Source organism: Helicoverpa armigera, chromosome 28 (assembly GCF_030705265.1).
Source record: "Helicoverpa armigera isolate CAAS_96S chromosome 28, ASM3070526v1, whole genome shotgun sequence".
Classification (NCBI taxonomy): domain Eukaryota; kingdom Metazoa; phylum Arthropoda; class Insecta; order Lepidoptera; family Noctuidae; genus Helicoverpa; species Helicoverpa armigera.
Window position 1 is genome coordinate 6,151,175 of NC_087147.1, and position 20,599 is coordinate 6,171,773.

At 33.8% G+C, this 20,599-nt stretch overlaps 1 protein-coding gene across 1 annotated transcript in view; it reads right to left on the bottom strand.

Moving 5' to 3' along the window:
- The window catches only part of LOC110371420 (nephrin), a 251,131-nt gene that overhangs the window by 81,565 nt on the left and 148,967 nt on the right, over positions 1-20,599 (bottom strand). The window contains exons 6-7 of the mRNA XM_064042317.1: positions 11,554-11,629; positions 3,481-3,596 (exon numbers count right to left, since the gene is read on the bottom strand). Of these exons, the coding sequence (XP_063898387.1) occupies positions 3,481-3,596; positions 11,554-11,629 (192 nt within the window). The remainder of the gene's footprint in view (positions 1-3,480; positions 3,597-11,553; positions 11,630-20,599) is intronic.

Below are 20,599 nucleotides of genomic sequence, written 5' to 3' on the forward strand. Positions count from 1 at the left end.
ATTAATTTTCCATTTAAACCGGCACCAGCTATGTTTGCTTTACCCCGATGTCCCCTATTGACTTTATCGCTCGGCGATGGTGGGGGAATTAATTGCGTAAGGTTTGTGACTCGAAAATTTCGAAACTGATCAATTTTGACTGTAGCTTTTAGGCCTCAGGCTGGATTTTCTTTTAAAAGTAATAAAACGATACATTATGAGATTAAGATATTTGGATTCAGACAGAGAAGTTATGTACATTGTGTTGTATGTATATTATGTTTATGTATTATTATCCATATATTGCATGTGTATATATATTTTTTGTGTTTCCACAAAATTTGCACCTTCCACTGCTATTTCTCCACGACTTAAAGGTAGCCTGGAGAAACGCCTAGAGCGTTAAGTCCGCCATTGTATAAAATTGTGCATAAAGTATCAAATAAATAAATAAACAAGGTTTAAAAAAAAACAGTAAGAAAGTATAAAGCTTTAGTCAAATGTTTTTCTATAATAGAATTCGCAAGTGAATAAATTAAATGCCATTTTCATACTGTCACAGCATCGCACGGAGGCGTTTCAGTTAACTGATACCCTCTCTTGCAATACAACCAGAAATTCAGAATATTTCCGACCGAAAGATACAAAATAGTTCTTTAATAGTAAATCAGACTGTTTCAGACTGAACAATGAAGAAATAAGAATTTTCCCGACGCAATTTCCAGTTCTAAAATTCGAAATTAAAGCTGAGGGAAACGGAAGAAAACTTGCATTCTCTCTATTCCGTTTTAGCCCAGTTTCCCTTATTTAAATTCTGTGGAAAATTTGGGTCGAAACTATTAAGAAAACATGTGTTTGTGAGTTACATAGTTGTTACCAGTTTTTATTTTGTGCTTAATTTGTTTAGTGAAGTAAAAAATACTGAGTAAGAAATAACAGTGTAAGAGCTTAATGCTGAAATGACTTCTCTTGCAGTTTTACTAAAAGACTTCACCTTTTATGCAAATTTTTGCACACAGAGATTTTTTTAGCGACACAACATATTCCACGCATATTTTTTAATTCTATATTTTAGTACTGAAAATAAAGCAGCGGGTTGTTCGAAAGAGTTACCGCGGCCCTGGTACATAATTGGCCTACGACGGAACACGACGGTTTTTAGTCAGTAAGAGTCTGACACTCCCTCACCGCTGCTAACCCACAGAAATCAAATCAAATGATTTTTGACGTCCTTAAAAAAAAGTACTGAAAATAAAACTATATCTACCTACACTATACACAGCTTTTATGAAAAAACATGAGAGCTTCATATGAAAACGATAAACAAACGAAAGTTGCCAAAACTCGCAACTAGATGGCGCATAACGTTACACGTTGCAAGCCACTGTTGGTCCAACCAATGTAAACGTTAGTCTAGCGGTCTCAATCGAATGCTTTATTAATAATTCATATATGTCGGAGTCGTGTCGTGGGGGGAAAACAAACCTATGCGAGTTGAGAATTTGTTTGCTGAAGTGGAATTTCTTTTTTAAAGGATCTAGAAACTTGGCTTGTTATAAAGGTTATACGGTACAGTTGCAGTAAGATTACAGTCAGTGATTTTGATGTTTTTTATAAATGTGAAACTTACTATGGGTATTTTATCTATGGACTAACCTTTACTTTAGTCAAGTTAATAGTAAAACATATAGTGCTAAATAGGTAGAAATATTTAATCAGAAAACTATGTAATATATTGATTTCTGACACTAACGCGAATATGAGACATTTATGTAATAACTAATCAAAGACTAACTTAACAAAATAGACTACATGTTTGAATGTAGACACATTGTTTAAGTACTATAGTAATTATTATGACAGCTCTTAAGTTTCATTACACGACTAACATACTAGGTTTTGGCATACACCCAAACCCAAAACCTAGTGTTTAAGGACCTCTATTATTACTAACATTATGAAATGCAAAAGTAAGTTTATTTCGCAAGGTAAAACAGCTTAACCAATAAATATAAAAATGTTATACATGCAGATAAAGTTGGATACGATTTTAGGCTACTTTTTATCGGGATACACTGAATATTTGACATTTTTATAATATTACAAATGTTTCCGAAACAAAAAACTAGATGGCGCTGTAACCAAATTCTCAATTCCCACGTGATTTTAATAATTCATGTGATCCCGTTTCTTGGTCGAGTCGTGTTGTTGAAATAAACCTTTTCTTAAGAATTTGTTTAAAGGAGTGCAGTGTAAGTGTGTTTGCACATTATAAGATACTAGAAAAGAAAAATGTTTTCTCTGTTTAGTACTACTGGCTTTATGTTCGTGACTTTGTGTAGAAGGAACTAATCTTAGAACTTTCCTTGAGGTAGCTTCTTTGAAACAAATGTCATTCAACAAGGTTGAGCCATTTTGAGGTAAAATTGGAAAACTAACTTAAATATGCCTTTCTATTTTAAGTAAGGATAGGTTTACTTCTTACTCAAAATCAGAAAAAATATAGCTTTCAAATGAATTTATTTTCAATTGAAATTATTTCCATCACCCAGATTAAAAGCCTAAATCCGTATTTAAAATCCCAACGTCCTCTTTGCGAAATTTCATCTCAATCGAATCACCCGTTTCAGCGTTATTGCTTAACATAAACTTAAATAAATAGGTACATTATAAATATCAAGATCAAGGTTATAAAAATAATTATTTCTGTAATAAAATACCTATACCATCCTTATTATGTAATATACAAACTTCCAATTTTTTCTTGAATAAGGTTCATCAAAGAAAAAAGGAAGCAAATTGAGAATCGAACCTAATACCTCATTAGTTGACAAATATCTACTATTTTGTCTCACAGCGGGAGAGCTCGACCCACATCGATGCAATTTGTGACAGGAATAACAACGCGGGAGACATTGATTCTTATAACTGTCCTTATTACGAACAATTTGTATGTTTTTTGTAATATTATTATGTAAAGGATTAGGGTATTTATGTAATGGTAGGTAATAATTTTATATTAATAGTATCAAAACAAATCAATTACTTATGTAATTTGATTTTGATTTACAATTGAAGAAAGTCTTGTAATTTGCCTTACTTTCTATGCAAAACGCGAAATTAATTCTATCTACCTGTCGCCCTAACTGAACCGATTTCAACAAAATTTGATACACAGTTAGGCTACTTTTTACCCACATGTATTAAGTGGTTCTCTCATCAGCATTTCTGATGCCAAAAATATCATCACCACACTCAAGCATCACTTACACACTTTTAACTACAATCACCACAAACCTCAACATTAATCACCTCAAACCTTAATCACCATCATCCTCCAAGCCTTTTCCCAACTTTGTTGGATAACCATCCAGTCTAACCGGATGTAGCTGAGTACCAGTGCTTTACAAGGAGCGACTGCCCTATCTGACCCGCTCAACCCAGTTACCCGGGCAACCCCTTGACAAACCTTAATCACCAAATATCTTAATAACCACTTACATAGTACGCTGAGTTGCACAGTACTTCGCATAGGTATGTCCCGTTGTAATGCCTCGTGCCTCGCCTCGCAAGTGAAGTCGGCATAATCATCTTCGGCTGAAGCTTTGAAATTGACCCTGAGAACAAGGAGATAAGGTTGAAAATCAACTGTATTTTTTATTGAAGTACGAAGGTCATAGGTATGTATTGAATCTAGAACTTAAATTAAGTCAAAGTTTAAAAAAATATTCATGTTACACCTCTAATGGTGTGATGGCATTTTTTTTAAAAGAACCGTTTTTAATGAAATTGATTTGGAAAATTCCATAGATTGATCAATCGTTTCAAATATTATCTGGATCCGTAAATTAGCTACCTCTGTATAAAACTGATATCACAATAGCAGTTTGTAATAAAAAAAGACAAGTGGGACCACAAATCGTTTAAAAATAGGACTTCCCAACAAAATCAATATACAAAATTAATTTATTTCAAAATTCAAGCCATCTTCCTCGCTAGAGTGACCATGTTTAATCGTTCTAATCTAGCAATTAACGGACTGTCCCACTGGTTTTGAGTAAATTCAGAAATTAATTTAGTGCACGACGCTCGGTATAATTTTGTACGTATATTTAAATTAATTTGGATTCTGATTTGATTTTGACGAATCTATTTCAGTTACCTACTGAAGTTATTTTCACTGTCAAATACATTGTAGCTAAGTAGTACAATACTTCTTGAAACTCAACATCTTTAACAAAGTAACTCCGTCTGCTGCCTATCAATTAGACTTTCACTCCATAACTATCGAAACGATTTACATAGCATATACATAGTCTAGACTAGAGCAAAAACTATAGAACCTAAACTATGAGAAGCTTATGTTTTACTCCCAAAAGCCTATTTTTTTTAAATATTTTACATAATTAGCTTTCATACACAAACATAATCTCACCAACAGAACATTAGAACTAAACAAATAAAGTCTCAAGACTCTAAGACATCACAAAATGTATCTTCATACAGCGCGAGCGTATGTGTAGATACATTTGTAAGTAAACGACATCGCAACAGATGTGAACAATATCCCCATGGCATAGTGTAATAATACGACCAGCTGCCGAGTTTTACAATATCACTACGACTATATGAATATTACTTTATACAGATACAAAAGTATCAAAAAGTTAGCTAGCTGCTTTCTCGGAACATCTCGGAACTATTTCAGTACATAATAAGATTAAATCGCCTAAGCAACATAGACATGGCTAAATCATCATCTGCCTAGTCTTTTGGCGACTATGTTGGGGTCGGTTTCCAGTCTTACTGGATGCAGCTGAGTACCAGTGCTTCAGAGTTACCTGAGCAACCCTATACTCCTAGGTAAGACAGGTTGTCAGACTTACTGGCTTCTGACTAACCGTGACGTCTGTCAAAGATGAGCAATGACAGATGGGACCTACATTTCCGCCGAAAATTGTTGAACTAGCTTCTTTATGTGGTTGTGGGGAACTTATTTCCGTACCAAAATTAATTACAGCCTACACAGTTCAGTGGGAGGGGGTCAGAATTTTACTAAAACCCATCTTTATTCTTTCTAGAGCCCTTTAAGCACCAGGGTTGCTGTAACTCTTTCTATCAATCAATAACCTCGGTTTCTATCACCGAAACAAAAGAAGTCACATGATTTCACAAACATTCAAATCTCTGGATCGATATTCTGCTTATTCCCGTAATCCGATTGAAACGCGATCCTGCAGTCGCGTGTATATTTGATGACAAAACAATATTGTCATCTCGTATAGACGATTCCACGTGGATGTATGTGTAGGAAGGAATGGCTTAAGTTTCTTGCGAGATTAAGGAGATTGTGACTTGTTTTTGATTCTGGTAGGTCTTCAAGTAGGTTCAAACCTTTTTTATGAATGGTAAATTAATGACTTATACTTATCTATCTATGTTGCCTATAATAAATTCCAATAGGACTAGAATATTGATAGATAGATTAGATAGATAGATAGATCTATAAACAAAACTAAAAATAAAATACTATATACAAAATAGATATAAACATAAAACATAAAATATAAAAGAGCATCGATCAGGCGTCGAAGTATATAGATAGATTATACTTTATTGTACACCAAGAAAATTAACAACACAGGACATCACACCACACAAAGAACAGTACAATTGGCGGCAGAATATTCTCTTTTTAAAAAATCCTGCAACCCTGAAATCTAGTTCGAACTGTAGAAATTAGGCTTGATAAAAACGGTAGTTCAAGTATTAGCGATGGGACTACAGAGAACAACCAAGGGAATAAAAGGATGGATGGTGTGTAAGACAATATGACTGCAAAGTATTACTTGTGAAATGATGTTAAATAGGAAGTTATGGAAGAAGAAGACATGCTACGTCGACATCAAATAATAAATAAGGATAAAGTCAGGAATGACTACAAATACATAAATAGTTGATGGTAAGTAAACAGGACAACAGAATTCTAAGTCTCAAGTTTGGTAAAATTATTTCAAGTCCCAAGAATGCCACAAATATTAAGATGACCAAACAAAGGAACAAGCAACTTACATCTTTATATTTATGAGCAAGAGGGTGTAAAATATCTTAGCAGACCCGTTATAACACTACGTGACCCAAGATAGTTCTAGAACAAATTCATGTATCACAAATGCTATGCATACTCTAGTATAGTTTAAAGTTTACGTTTTGAGGCGGTTTTGAAAAAATGAAGCATCTGTTTGTTCTCAAGATACTCCAGTTTTTGCCGATATCCTTATTTCTTACTTGGTAAAGTATAAGTTTAGAAGCACTTTATATACAATGTGCTTCTTTCGTGGTCCCCCGTCTATCCCCCGTTGAGCGGATAGAGAACTACTGTGCGCACCTGGATAAAAAATAGCATGAAGAATTTGCAGATAAATGGGTTTCAACGAAAGCAAGACATTTGATTTTGAGTCAGATATTCATAGATGTGAAGTAAAAAACTGTTCCGAAAATTGTCCTAAAAACTAGCACTGCTCTGTACCAACTCACAGAAATATTCCGTAAAACATCAAGCTATTGTGGCCACGCATTTAATTTCAGACGGGACATGTCCCGTAATTCCCTTGCTGTCACTTGCGCGACGTCCCGGATCCGGTTTAATCCGGTTATATCGGGTTAAATCTGCAATAATGCGGAATTTATTTCGTTGCAGACTTTGTGACTTGCTTTTAATGGGAGTACACATGTTTAAAGAGAATAGGATTACATGTTTTGACTTTGTTTTCTGAGTCTGTTTCTTGGAGTTTTAATTGAAAACTTTGTCCTGTGTTTTTGAGCCAAAATTATTGTTACAGTAGTCTTGATTGCTTTATAGTCTGAGGGTGACTTATTTCAATGGCAGAGTTAATTATCTGGCAATTATAAATCTCTTGATAATCACCATTCTGACGCCTATTTTATCCTATAATAATAGTTATTGGACGTGGTTAAGGGCTTTTATTACAATATCAATCAAAAGATAATCCTATACTCAAAGATAGGAGATATTGATTCATCTCATCTTGTCTGGTTTATTGATAATTCTATATACTTTTGTTTATGTACTCATATTTATAGTTAGGTATTGGAAAAACTTTTGATTAAAGTTTATCTATTATAAATGCCAAAGTAACTGTCAGTTCTGATTTTAATATTTACGGATACTTTTGGGCCCGAAAAAGGATATGTTTTCAAGATAGTTTCTGACATTTTTGTGAAGTTTTATTTCTCTCTAGATCCTTTAGAAAGCTTAAGACTAACTATGAGGTAAAAAATGGCTTATCATGAGTGTATTAAAACTTGAAAGCACACCATATTCCATTCCGTCTTTATTGTGGTCTATAAGTATTACCGGGTGATACAACTTTTACAAACCCAGGTGTAAATAACCAACATCATCAAAGTCAACACTCTATATACTGTCAATTTCGGTTAGTAACACCCTTTATAAGCACCTATAATGAACGATCTTGGCAAGGTGTTGTTATAATCACCCAAGTTTGGCAAGCTGGTGTAGTGATCGCATCGTGATGTCATAATTGCATAGATTATGCATTTACACTTGAGTGCAGTGGAAATGGGTCAGTAGTATATGGGTCAAGTAAGTTTTAAGGACAAAATATTTTTTTTATGTTTTTTTTTTCAGTTCATTTAAGAATAATATACGAGAATACACAATTTTAGTAATATGTGCGAGTGAATTGGCTTGAGGTACATAGTTGTAATTACAGTTGTAAAACATGTATTTATCTACCTAAAAATAAATCCAACACGAAAATACCTAATTAAAATATTCTTAAACTAACATCTCCAAGCAAAACACGTTTAATTACTACAGTTCAAAAAGCAATAAAACTAACATTAACTAAAAACGAGAATCCACATACAATTTACATGAAAATACGTAACAATTTTATTTACCGCCGATACGAATAAAACGCGCTCAAAAAGAAATAAAATTTTCGGGCGTAACTGCCAACTTTTGACAAAAATTAAACGAATGATATCGTTCTATAAATAAAATATTTTTTGACAGCCGCTGTGTCATGGCGGATTTATAGCAAAGGGTTTTCATATTGAAGGTAGTTGCAATTATTTGGGGACAAGGGATAAATGCAGAACGTTTGTGGGGGAGAAATTGTAGCTGTTTTTTTGGGTGCAGACATCAACCTAACCCAATCTGTCAAAATTCTACAATCGATTTTTAACCTTATCACAATAGTGGAAGGTAAACGTTAGATTGGTAAAATTTGACAGATTTGGGTAGGTTGAGCTGCTGGCGTTTTGCATTTTACAAATAAATAAACAGATAGGTAGATGCTTGCAAAGCCATTGTAGAATAAAATTATAGTCAATTTTGTTATCCTTTGGCTTTTTACCTTTCGTTAGCAATGACTAAATCATCATCTGCCTAGCCTTTTCCCAACTATGTTGGGGTCGGCTTCCAGTCTAACCGGATGCAGCTGAGTACCAGGGTTTTACAAGGAGCGACTGCCTAAATAGATCTACCTTAATACGTATACCTAATAAGTTCCTTTATAAATGAGTTATTTTGATTGGTGGTAATTTTTAACATTTCTCTTACGAGGTACCATCCGTAACCTAAACGAATTGTTTCACTTTATAACAAAACATTTTTCTCAGACAAATATAAATCGTCCATTTCCCTCAAATCACACAACACAATTCTTGTTTCACTTAATTGTAACCCATTTAGAGAAGCTAGGAGCCGAGCCACTAATAAATTTAGTGCATTTTAGCAATTTTCAGCTACGTGACATTGCAGCAAGCACGAAACCAGTTTGTTGATGTTAAATTAATCAAAATGAGTACAGTTTTTCGTTGGAATTCAGAGCTTTAACTGTAATGTGAAGGACTCTTATAATGTAATTTTTACTTTATATATTCATTTTCTGTGAATTTCGTGGTATGTACTGGCTGTTTGGGACTTCGTTTTGGTCAGTTTTCTGTACTTTCCAAGCCTATATTAATTCGAGTTGGTTCACCAGTTTGACGTGTCTAATAAACATAATTATTTAGATAAAAAACATACTAACATTATACAATTCAAGGTATATATTTCAGTGTTTTAGTGTGTGAGGAAATCTATTGACTTTTGAACCAGGTGCACGAAGTAATTTCCCCAGGACACGAGTGAATCCGCTAGCGGAAGCTAGTAATAAATATACTCTAGATTGGTACATACGGTTTGTTGCAAATTTAAACTTCACCGGACAATCAAAAGCGAGTATAAATTCGATTAAAATTTTAATTGTCAGTCAGCAGTGAAACCAAATCAAATGGTTTTAAAAATGCATCGCGACCATGTTGATTTTATAGATACCTCTATATGAGACATATATGATCTGCCTAGCCTTTACTGAAAAATATTTACCTGTATTTCTTTATTGTAAAAGCGACAAATACTTATGTAACATGTAATAACTGCATTTAAAAAAAGCTGGCTAAGTGCGAGTTGGAATCGCGCACGGATAGTTCCTTACCGTTATTATTAAATATCGACAAAAACATTAGTCTTATTTTATGTAGAAAGATATACATATGTATTTAATTTATACCATTTTAAAACTAAGTATAGTGCTATCATGATAATTCAGTCTCTAGAAAGACAGACAAACGGACACTGTAGTCTTAAGAATAAGGTCCCGTTTTTACCCGGTCACCGCACCCAGAAAGCAAAAACAGAACTTCAAAGTTACAAACGAGTAACCAGTTTAAAGGCAAGCAAAGCCACAAGAAGTACCTAGTTTAAACTAAAAATGGTCCAAATATAATTTGTATGCCTACAACTTGAAGCTCGTACAAAAGTTTTGGGAAAATTTTAACAATTTTCGTGACAACTCCACGTCGTTACAAGTTGTGATGTTTGTTCAAACTGTTTTTGAGGTTGTTTTACGTAAATTACGAATAATACAAAGTTGTTTTTCCGAATTTATTTAAGACACGTCTGGGATATGATTGTTTTTTGTTAATTAATACTATAGTTATAACGACGAAATTAACTGTCTTTCTGTCACGCCAAAACTGAGGTACTGAGATAGTCTAAAACCTGAGAAAGAACATAATTACTTTTAATCCGGGTGCGGGATGTAGTTTTCTCGCGATGTGAATTTTCCTCGATAAACAAGCTATCTAACATTAAAAGATTTTTTCTAATCGGTCCAGTAGTTTCTTCGAACCAGAACTTTTCATATCTTCCAAAATAAGTACTCTCTAATTTTATGTTGTAACCCACAGTTACTACCCTAAGGTTCGAATTTATGCAAACAAAATTAAGACCCGAAAACACGATACTATACCAGTAAAACATTGTATTAAAAGTAAACGGTTCCGTAGCTAAACTAATTTGTTTTTACGACAATTGCTGTCAAAATTTGACACAGGTCATTTTGGGGTCTAGGCTAATATTGCCAAAATTTCTTTGGGAATATGTTTTATTTATTAAAATGTAATATTAACGCTGCTTTATTAGAAAAAACAAGCTTAATTTGTGAGTTTTTTACTTTAATTTATTAATGTTTTTTTTTTTGTTTCAAGGAGGAAATTTTTTGAAATAATTAATGGCGGGCTATTTTTTTATGATTTTAATTTGTATTAATTAGGCCAGACAGGGTCGGGATCTTAAGGTTAATTTTTTTTGTTTTTGGGTTAATTAATAAGTAATTAATCAATGGTGTAATGAACTTTGTCATTGTCATATCGTTTGGTTAAGGTAGTAAATGACAGCAGTATTGTAAACCGTGTTAGCTACACTTGAAACTGTAAAAATAGCTTATTATATACTAGCTGTTTCCCGCGGTTTTAATAGAATCCCGTGGAAAACACTTACTCAGATATAATATAGCAAATATGTAGCTCCCCAACAGTGAAAAATTTTTCAAAGCTCTTGAGTAGTTTCGGTGCCTTTATATTAAGTATATTATTGGGTTTCAACAATAATTTTGCAATAGCAGTTAGTTCATATATCACGTACCTTATTATTTAGATCACAATATTTCTCACTGAACCCTAAATTCCGTCCTAAGGTATTCGCACCACTAGCACTGTCAACCGGTTGCACCCGACGTCATATCTATCAAGGAGTATAGTTGCGTCTAGTTTTTGCTCCTGGAACCCATTGCAACCAGTTGTCAATTACTACTGACGACTAGATAGGTTCCTGGTTGCGTTTTGTTTTTATTTTCTAACCCTAAGAGGGAACGGTATTTGAGTTGTTTTTAGATTAATATGTTGTAAGTGTTGTGAAGTTAGAGATTGGTAAAGATCAATTTGAAACGGAGTTTTAATTCTGCCCTGTTGCCAATTTATTTGGGGTCGGTGCAATATGTTTTCCTCTTCCATTCCACTTTCGATTAATATGAAATGGAGGAATTTTGACTATTTCTTATTTATGTACTGTTAAGATAAAACTGAGTTGGAACGTCAGTAACATTGCAATGAAAGCGTGCTTCTGGTCAATACATATTTTTCTCATAGTATTGATCAATTTTTACACTAGATTGACAAAAATAATCATAGTTTACATACCTGGACACTGTGGTGTATCGCATAGCTTTAGGATTGCCATTTTCATTCTCGACTTCTCGTATTTCTTCCTTCGACACTGTAACAAAAGGAAAAGGGATATTAATAACAGTTAGAACGATAAACACTTTTATATGATTGCTCGTTTTAGGCTCAAGATAACTAAGTACACCTGACAAGGCTGTACCTAGCCGATAAGATTAAAGATAACGTTATGAGAAATTAGAGTGATTTTGGCTTCAAAAGATCTGGATAAAGAATACATATTTCACCATAATCTGCGTACCTGCAGATACATAATGGAAGACATATTATTAAATAATAATAGTCAATTTAGTTGCCCATTAAAAAGATATATTTGTATATAAAAACTCTGGCCTCCGTATAGCAGTAGAATAACACATAGCCTAAAAGAATAAAACTGAAACAAACCGAAATAAAAACGAAACCATTTTATTCATCATCCTAATTAACAATTCGAAACAAGAACCCAAAAAACCATTAACATTATAAAACAACAAGACGAAACAATGTTTTAAACTAACAACTAAACTGTAAAGGCCGTCCCAGACATTAACATAACTACATATTTTAAGCGAACGCTTTATCCCGACGTTGTAAAGGTGTGATCACACACAGGGGATCGCTTGTTCCTACTTAATTTAAGCTATCTAGGTACTGACAGTGCTCCACTGAGAATGTAGGGGGTATGTTCGTGAATTAAACTGCGGGATACTATTTTAAAGGGGTTTTTGAATTTTGCATTTCTTGATTAAAATGATAAGATGTTAAAGTTTAATTTCTCAAGTGAAAACTAGTTTATAAATAGCACTCGTTAGACCTAAGATGGATTGTGTGGAAGACGATATGGCTAATCATCATCCAACTAGCCTATTTTTTTATGTCAAACATTCCTATAAAAGGCTCTTTCGAAACGTTAAACTAGTTGCATAGTTCCAGAGATTTGGTCTCATGTAGAAGAACCGGCAAGAAACTCCACGGACACTCGTTTTCCGTCTAATGCTAATTCTATCGAAGGCTTGCCATCGTTATCATTTTGCACGTTAAATAATAAATCCACAAACACAAAGATAAAACAAAGCAAGAACAAATTGATTGAATCGAATATTACAACCGAAAACTAGAGTTTGAAATATTAATTGATCTGGTTTTAGCTAAAACTATTTTCAGACCCACTGTGACGTGACAACAGAAAGCTCAAATTGATTGGAATTTGAGCTTCAACAATAAAATCGATGTTATTTATTGGAAAAGTTTCGATTTCAATCTAACTCCCAACAGTGGAATATCAGGTTACTATATTTTGTGTAATAGATCTATTCATTCATTATCAATCGTATTTCTATTGAAAGCATTTGCAAAATTAAGGGATCCAAAAATACATTGCGACTCTTTGATTGAAAGAATTGATTGAATTGAAAGAATTGATTGATACATGAGAAACTCCACAAATGGACTAAACCATAATACTATACACCCTGTTACTGTTACAACCTTTTTATCGTCCCACTGCTGGGCACAGGCCTCCTCTCACACGGAGAAGGATATACATATACATACCCTATATATCTCAAATACATAACCTAATACAAAACATCATACAATCAAACAACCAATAAACAGATAAACACTCTGCAATCTAACCTCAAAGACATTACCAAAAAAAACTTATTCCATAAGTCCTTACAAATAAAAAAAGAAAAGCAAACATCTCCTCCGAACTCCGGTCGTGTGTCCACACCAGTAGTGACATCATAACGTAATGCGCGCGAATTTGTCGAAACGCCGCCATTTTGTATTTTGTGCAGAATAAAGCACTGTGTTACGTTAATGTTCTGTGTGTCGAAGCGAGTGTTAGTTGCTCATTGGGTGTGTGAATTTACATTGAAGGCTTTTGAAAGCATTTTCAACGTTGCTGTTGGTATTTTTTGTGGTAAATATTTACTGTGTTGGAGACGAAAGAAACATTCAGATATATCTGTCTGTTACCATACCACTGTATAACAAGTAATACCTAAGTCACATTGCAAAACCTAAGTAACATTAGTATGTCATCGAGGTAAATAAAATCTTATTCATAAAATGTTCTCTTAATATTCATCACAAAAGCAAATGCACAAAATTCTTACAACTTAGAATTCACATTTTAGTCCTATTATTAAAGAAAGGACGATTAAATACCAACTCAGGAAAAAGTCTGCGCCAAAAATATAATCCACCTCTACTTGATTATACGCCCTTGTACAATCCAGACTCCCGGATCACTGCCAAAAATAATTAATTCCCAATAAATCCTATCACTACTGGCTCGAATCTCGAAAGCCAATTAAATCTCTCCGTTTTAAATCTGTCAAACCAGCTTCTGTGCGGTTGTAATGAAAATTTTCGGGCCAAGTTATCGAAAGTCAACGACGTGTATTGGACGGATCCGCATCGACAGTATTAATTAGTGAGAATCTTTGGGCGAAATTTTCAAGCATATTATTGAACGTTTTGAGCTTTCAAGCGCTCTTTATTGAGTATTCCGTTTTGCAGTAGTTCGCGTATTTTATTAATTGTAGTGCTGGGTAGTTTTTCAGCGGAATAAGCATGAATAATGAAGTTTGAAATACTATAAGCAGTTTTAAGGATTCGATCAAGCATAACATCGTTAGCTTCAGATAAAAGTAAATCTTTTTTAAACCAGTTTATCTATCTATCAATTTTTCTTTTAACCACCATTTACAGCTAACAAATCTATTTTCAGACAGCTACATTCAACGTCTAAAACGTAATTTATTTCCCCAAACGTTTGAAATTGTGTCTTGTCATTTTTGTTCGCGATATAAGTATTAATAAGTCTCAATGAGCCTTCATCTGCCATAAGCCCGCTATTGGGGCGGCCACAAAAACTCCGGCCTCCAATAAATAGATGGTTTGAAAACCGCAAAACGCTTACGAATGTCCTGGTAGTCAGGTCATGGTATAAGCGATAGCGGGTGTTATTTAAAACGTTATATACCATTTATAAGGATGATCGAATTTCCAAAAGTACAACCAATTATTAAAATCAAAGAGTGACGCATTCCGTGCAAATATGTATAAAATTTATAAGATGTATTAAGCCTGCGATTAATTTGCCTAAATATTACTTGAATTTTTGTTTGTATTTTGCATTACTTATTGCTCTGATGAAAATATATCGTGTTTTACATAAAACATTACTAGTAACAGTTGTTCTTTAAATTAGTTGGTCTGCTTGATTCTATCAATTTTGTTTTATAAGTCCTTCACCGCTATCACTTATATCTTAGACATCAAGTTAACGAAACGAACCTTCAGCATCGACCCTTTCATGGTTTCTATATCTGTGTTATTGCTGCCATTATCTACAATATCTATATACTTTCCCATTGATACATTATAACAGTACGAATTGCTTTCGACATTATATAAAATGAAATATTCGTTTTCCTGAGAATTCCCTATAAGGTTATATGGTATTTGTTTCACCAGTTTTGTGTCACACGTGCTCGAGAAATCTATTTCTCAAGAAACGCCAATATTGCCTTCAGAACTATTTTCTATTGTTTTATTTACCCCTGTATCAATAATTCGAACTCAAAAGAAGGCAGGATTTCATTTCAACGATATTTACTTCCTCAACCATAAAATTGCGATTATAATTGTTTTCTTTAAAATCGATATTTTTACTTTCGACAAAACCGCTGTCTCTAGGTAAAATTTCTTTCCCTATCATTATAATAATATCGGATTCCATTTCTCAAGTTTCATCAAAACATTCCTCAGTTATTTCTTTATGCTTCTCTACTATATTTATTTCACTTTCCTCAATAGATTTAGCCATGGCTTCCGAGTAATATAACCTTCGGATGGTCACATTATCCTTGTCAAAAACCACCAATTCTTCATGTAAAAATGCTTCCTTAGAGACATATAAAAGCTATAATTTACGATTTATTTCCTTGTCGGTTAAGAATGTCAATAAGGTAATTGCCAATATGTATTATACTTAGACATGGAATTATTTCTACGGCGTAGCAACGAAGGATAGCTAGGTATATTATCGGGCTTTTTATGGTCTTACTGCAAGGCACGGGCCTCTACTTATACAGAGAAGGAATGAACGTTTATCACCCCCCTTTGCTCAAGGTTGATAGCAATTTCAGACTTTAAGTAATCCCGGGTTTATACACAATTTTTTCCTCCATCATAAGTTACTCATTAAAGTTCAAGACATACCTGTCTCCTAGAAAGTAATGATAATTTTAAAAAGCTACGTCTCTAATTGCCTTGGATGATTCACCATTGATATTAGTTACTATTTTAACTAAAACTTATTCTGGCAGCTAGATTAATTTCTGAAGTAATTCACATAGATCAAAACGCGTTACAATTGGTTCGCCGTACGAGTATATTATCCTGGTTTCATGATTGCTAATCCTACTCCCATTTGTAAGGATTAATATGCCATTGTGTAAAAGAAGAAAGAAAGATAGGAATTGTGCGTTTATCACAAAATACATACAATGCCTCCTGAAATCATTTTTACTTTATGGGTATCAGTCCATTGGATATTCTTTATATAAGGCAAGTAAATTAGTTAAATGATATTGATGAAGACTAGAAAATTAGGTTCATGAAAACGAATAAAATGACAAACTCTGTGGTATATTACTCTTAATTTATTTTCAACCGAAACCAATTCAAATAATATACTTTCAGAATAATCGCAATATTATTACATTATATTTGAATCTCAGAATTATATAATATTGAAATGTATTCGTTAATATGTTTTCGAATATATGTTATCATTAGAAAATAATATTTATTCTTGGCTGCAATATTTTGATTTTGTTCGTGTATATTTTAGACAATATTTTAAACAATGAAATAATTTGATTAAAGATCTCTTGAAAAAATATATTAACTTTACAATCTACTCACAAACAGTCCATTCTTCTAAAGCCTACACGTTCCAATTCAATTAAAAACACATCCAATAATTATATTTTTAAACTTCCTCATACAAAAATAGGACACAAAATTTTCCTAATACCGTCATACACAGACATATAATTATATATAAGTACCTTCTGGAATCCCCAAAAAATCTTCAATCGAAACTTCAAAAAGCAAATAGGGAATCAAATTAAAAACTTCAACGATCCCCAACGTCAGATAAACGGATGCTGGAAGGAAATTCAAATTTTTTCCCCGTTTTCCCAAATACTTCGTAATATGGAACGTTCTAGGGTCACGTCAATGTCACATGCGGTTATTGAGCGCGAAGCTACCGAAGCTACCCGAATTATAGTGTTGCTGGATGTGACAAGATAATTTTTTAATTTTTCTCGAGATTTTTCGAGATGTTTTGAAGAATGTACTAAGATGTTCTAATGCAGTGCTTAAGGACCTACTAGATGTGTAAATTAAAAATAAAAAAAACTGTAGATACTGTTAAGGTATATCTATAAATATTTGTCTCACTGTGATTGATGTGCATACCTGTAATAGACTTATTTACACAGGCTCTTATGTAATTCCTAATCCTGAATAGTTACAGTTAGCCTTACATAAAAAAGTAAATAAATATCTATTGAGTGTATATCTTTTTTAATATGGCTTAAGAAAATAAATGTGTATATCCTACACTATGTAGGATGTAAAAGTTCTCCTGGAAGCAGTTAAAACAGTGGGAAATAACTAGTTTAGTAACAGACCTGAACTAGGTTGCAACATACGGCACCTAACTATCATTTTCCTGTGAATTTGAAACCGAGTGGGAACTGTGTCACGCAAATTAGCTGAATTTCAACCAATTAAAATGGAAAATAATACTTTCTGAACTATGAACAAAAACGACTAAATAAACTGCGGAAACGAAAAATGACACAGGTTCAAAAAAATATCAAGAATTATTAAATCACCGAAATACGCGTATTTTTTTTAAGGATCAAGCGGAAACCACTTTTAAACTGAAGGAAAATAATACACTACAAGGCGAAGGCAAAAAAATATTATTATTATTCTCTAATTGTTCAAAATACCTTGATTAATTTCTGCACTACTCACGCCTGAACACTGGATATGTCAACGGAATTAGCCGTTGACATATCCAGTTACTCCACAAAACCAAATATCTAGTGATGCAGCTAACAAATATCGACATCTAATATTTTATGCAGCGAAACTCGCAGTCGTGTAGTGACGGCTATCGATATCGACTTTTTTTCATTAATATTTGTCACCGAACTTAGGCTTCACGTCAGTTCATTTTATTTTGTTTAATATGCGAAAAATTTGAGCAAGATTGCTGTATGGTGGGCTGATTTCGTTTTTGTAGAAGAAAATGGATCGCTGTGTGTCAATCTTCTTTAAAATAATTGTTTCGTGTCAGTGAGTCTGAGTGGTATTATTATTGGTATTTTTTTGTATGTTTTCCTGTTTACTTGGTAAACAAAGTAATCATTTTTAATATTCAAACACATTTTTATAAGAATGTTAAAAGAATACGCAATCAACTGAAAAGCTTCATAAAATCTCATCATTCTAGACTAAATCAACAAAGATCGATAAACAGCCTAATTAACACAGCTACAATTTCATCATAAAACGGAGACAAAACTATCGATATGGACCACATCACTAGCCATCGAAGCTCGTTAATAGCACAGTGCAATTGTTTACTAATTGAAATCGAAAACTTGTTTAATTAATGACCGTACAGACGTAGCGATGAGCCAATTAGTGTTGGGCCACCCAATTATCGAGTAGCGTGCCTAATTAAATATACTAATATTAAATTAGTGATGTTTGAGGGTAGTTTTGAGCGAATGTGGAGAAAATTGAACCAAAACGGATTTCAGGATTTATTTTTAGCATTATATATTTTGGTCCTTTTGGTTCTGTTTTCTCAATTTACTGGTATTTTGATACGAATGTTTGGTGTCGGAAATCGTCTTAGACACGACCATGTATAGTCGTAACTCACAGAAAAAGCCATATATAAATAGAACACTAAAGGTCACTAAAGTAACTTGCTAAGGCTATAGTCGCTAATTGAAAATCTCTGTACCTTTCAACCATAAAACTTTTGGCAAACAAACAAGTAGAAAAAATTGGAGGCCATTATTCGGGCCGGTAACTTTAAGTACCGACATTTCTTAGGAAACTAGATGTAGCTATAAAAATAGGGTATAATTTAGGCGATCACCAAAAATATTTTTAAGAATCTAAGCTGAGGCACCAAATAAAATAAACAACTCCAAAAAAAATAAATTGACTTTAATAAAAGGGCACTAAAGTATATAATATTATGATCCAAAAAAAATAAAATAACATCAGAAAAATCGCAAATCTCGCACAAATATTATTTTTGGTTTCCAAAATGGATTAATGGTCACCAAATTCTATCCAACTAAAAGATTAATATTACTACCAAAAATCAAAGTTAGTGACGAAAACGAATCGCTGCAAAACCGACTCCACGTAGTCTTGTCTGCCCTACCCCTAGAGTGCAACTCAAAACCGCGTAGGCGCGGAGGGGCGAGGCAAGCCGAAGCCGCGGTGGTGAGCGTGAAAACCATCTGCGACGATAAGCTCGCATGGGACCGCCGGAGCCACGCAGCGCCGGAGCCGTGACAGAAGCCATGCTTGCTGCATGTTGCGTGCTTACTTTTTAAACGTACTGAGTTACACACAAATTCATATAACAATAAATAAGCGACGTACGTTTGGGAACCCCAGTATATTAATTGGTATTTGGGAAATATTCTAGCGATCGTTAGCTTTTTTAGTCTAACAAAAATGGCCAAATTAGGAGTCATGGTATTACATAATTGGTAACATCTAAGTAGTGACAATATACAATATTTGGTCTAAAGTGTATTTTAAAGCCGTCCATATATTTTTTTAGTAGTCAATTATACGAAAAAATGGTTTTATTGAATAATATTTTTGGAAACGTTATTTGGTGACCATTTATCCATTTTGGTAACCGTTTAGAATTTTTTTGGTAGTAAAATAGGTACTTTTTTGGGTGGTGTTTAAACACAAGCCATAAAAATATACACACACCTGAGTATACATTTATCATCTGCCTAGCATTTCCTAAACTACGTTGGGCTCCCAAGTCTTAACCAGAAGCAGCTGAGTACCAGTGTTTTACATGGAGCGACTGCCTATCTGACCTCCTCAACCCAGTTACCCGGGCAACCCAATATCCCTTGGTAAGACTGGTCGCCAGACTTTCAATTCGCGTGTAGCCACCCAATTTAACGTGCTTTCCAAAAAACACCTATGTATGCATGATCACATATTAATTGAAATAAAATAAAAACTGATGGCTCGTAAAGCAATATAGTTCTTTTTTTAATCCCCACTGACGGATTGGATTAAGTCCCGATATTTATTTTTCCCTTTGCGAGATCTGTTCGAAGTGAAAGATAGATTATTTCCATATTTGTTTTGCACGTTCACTGTGGACGTCAAAAGACTTTTAGTGTCAATATTTTTATACCTCTAGAGTTGTTTGAAAAAAGGTCGTCTAAAACCGCTATCGAGAGAGTACTAGCTAAGTATTTTTGTTTTTATCTGTACCAATAAAGGTTGTGGGTAAGCTTGTGTGTTCAGTTGATTTACAGTTTTTCAGTATTTATTTAAACTAGGTATGTTACTAATGTAGGTAAACTAAGGTTACTAAAATGTTTGCTGTCTAGTATAGTTATCGGCACGCATCTTGAGCTCTGACCTTCACCTGCGTAGAAGTAATTTATTGGGGCCCTTTTGTGGTATGAAGTGAGGCGCGGGGGCGAGCTAAAGCGGTGATTGGCCCGCAGTGCATCGCGTCATAGCCGTCACTCGGGATTGGTTCTTTGCTAATAAATCACTTCTGCACAGATGTAGGTCAAGATTCGTGCCGATAACTATACTTTCTTAACTAACAGAATATCAAAATACTATGTATGTATGTCGTAAGTGCAGTGAATTTTGTGAAACCCCATATTGTAGGCAAGACTTCCTT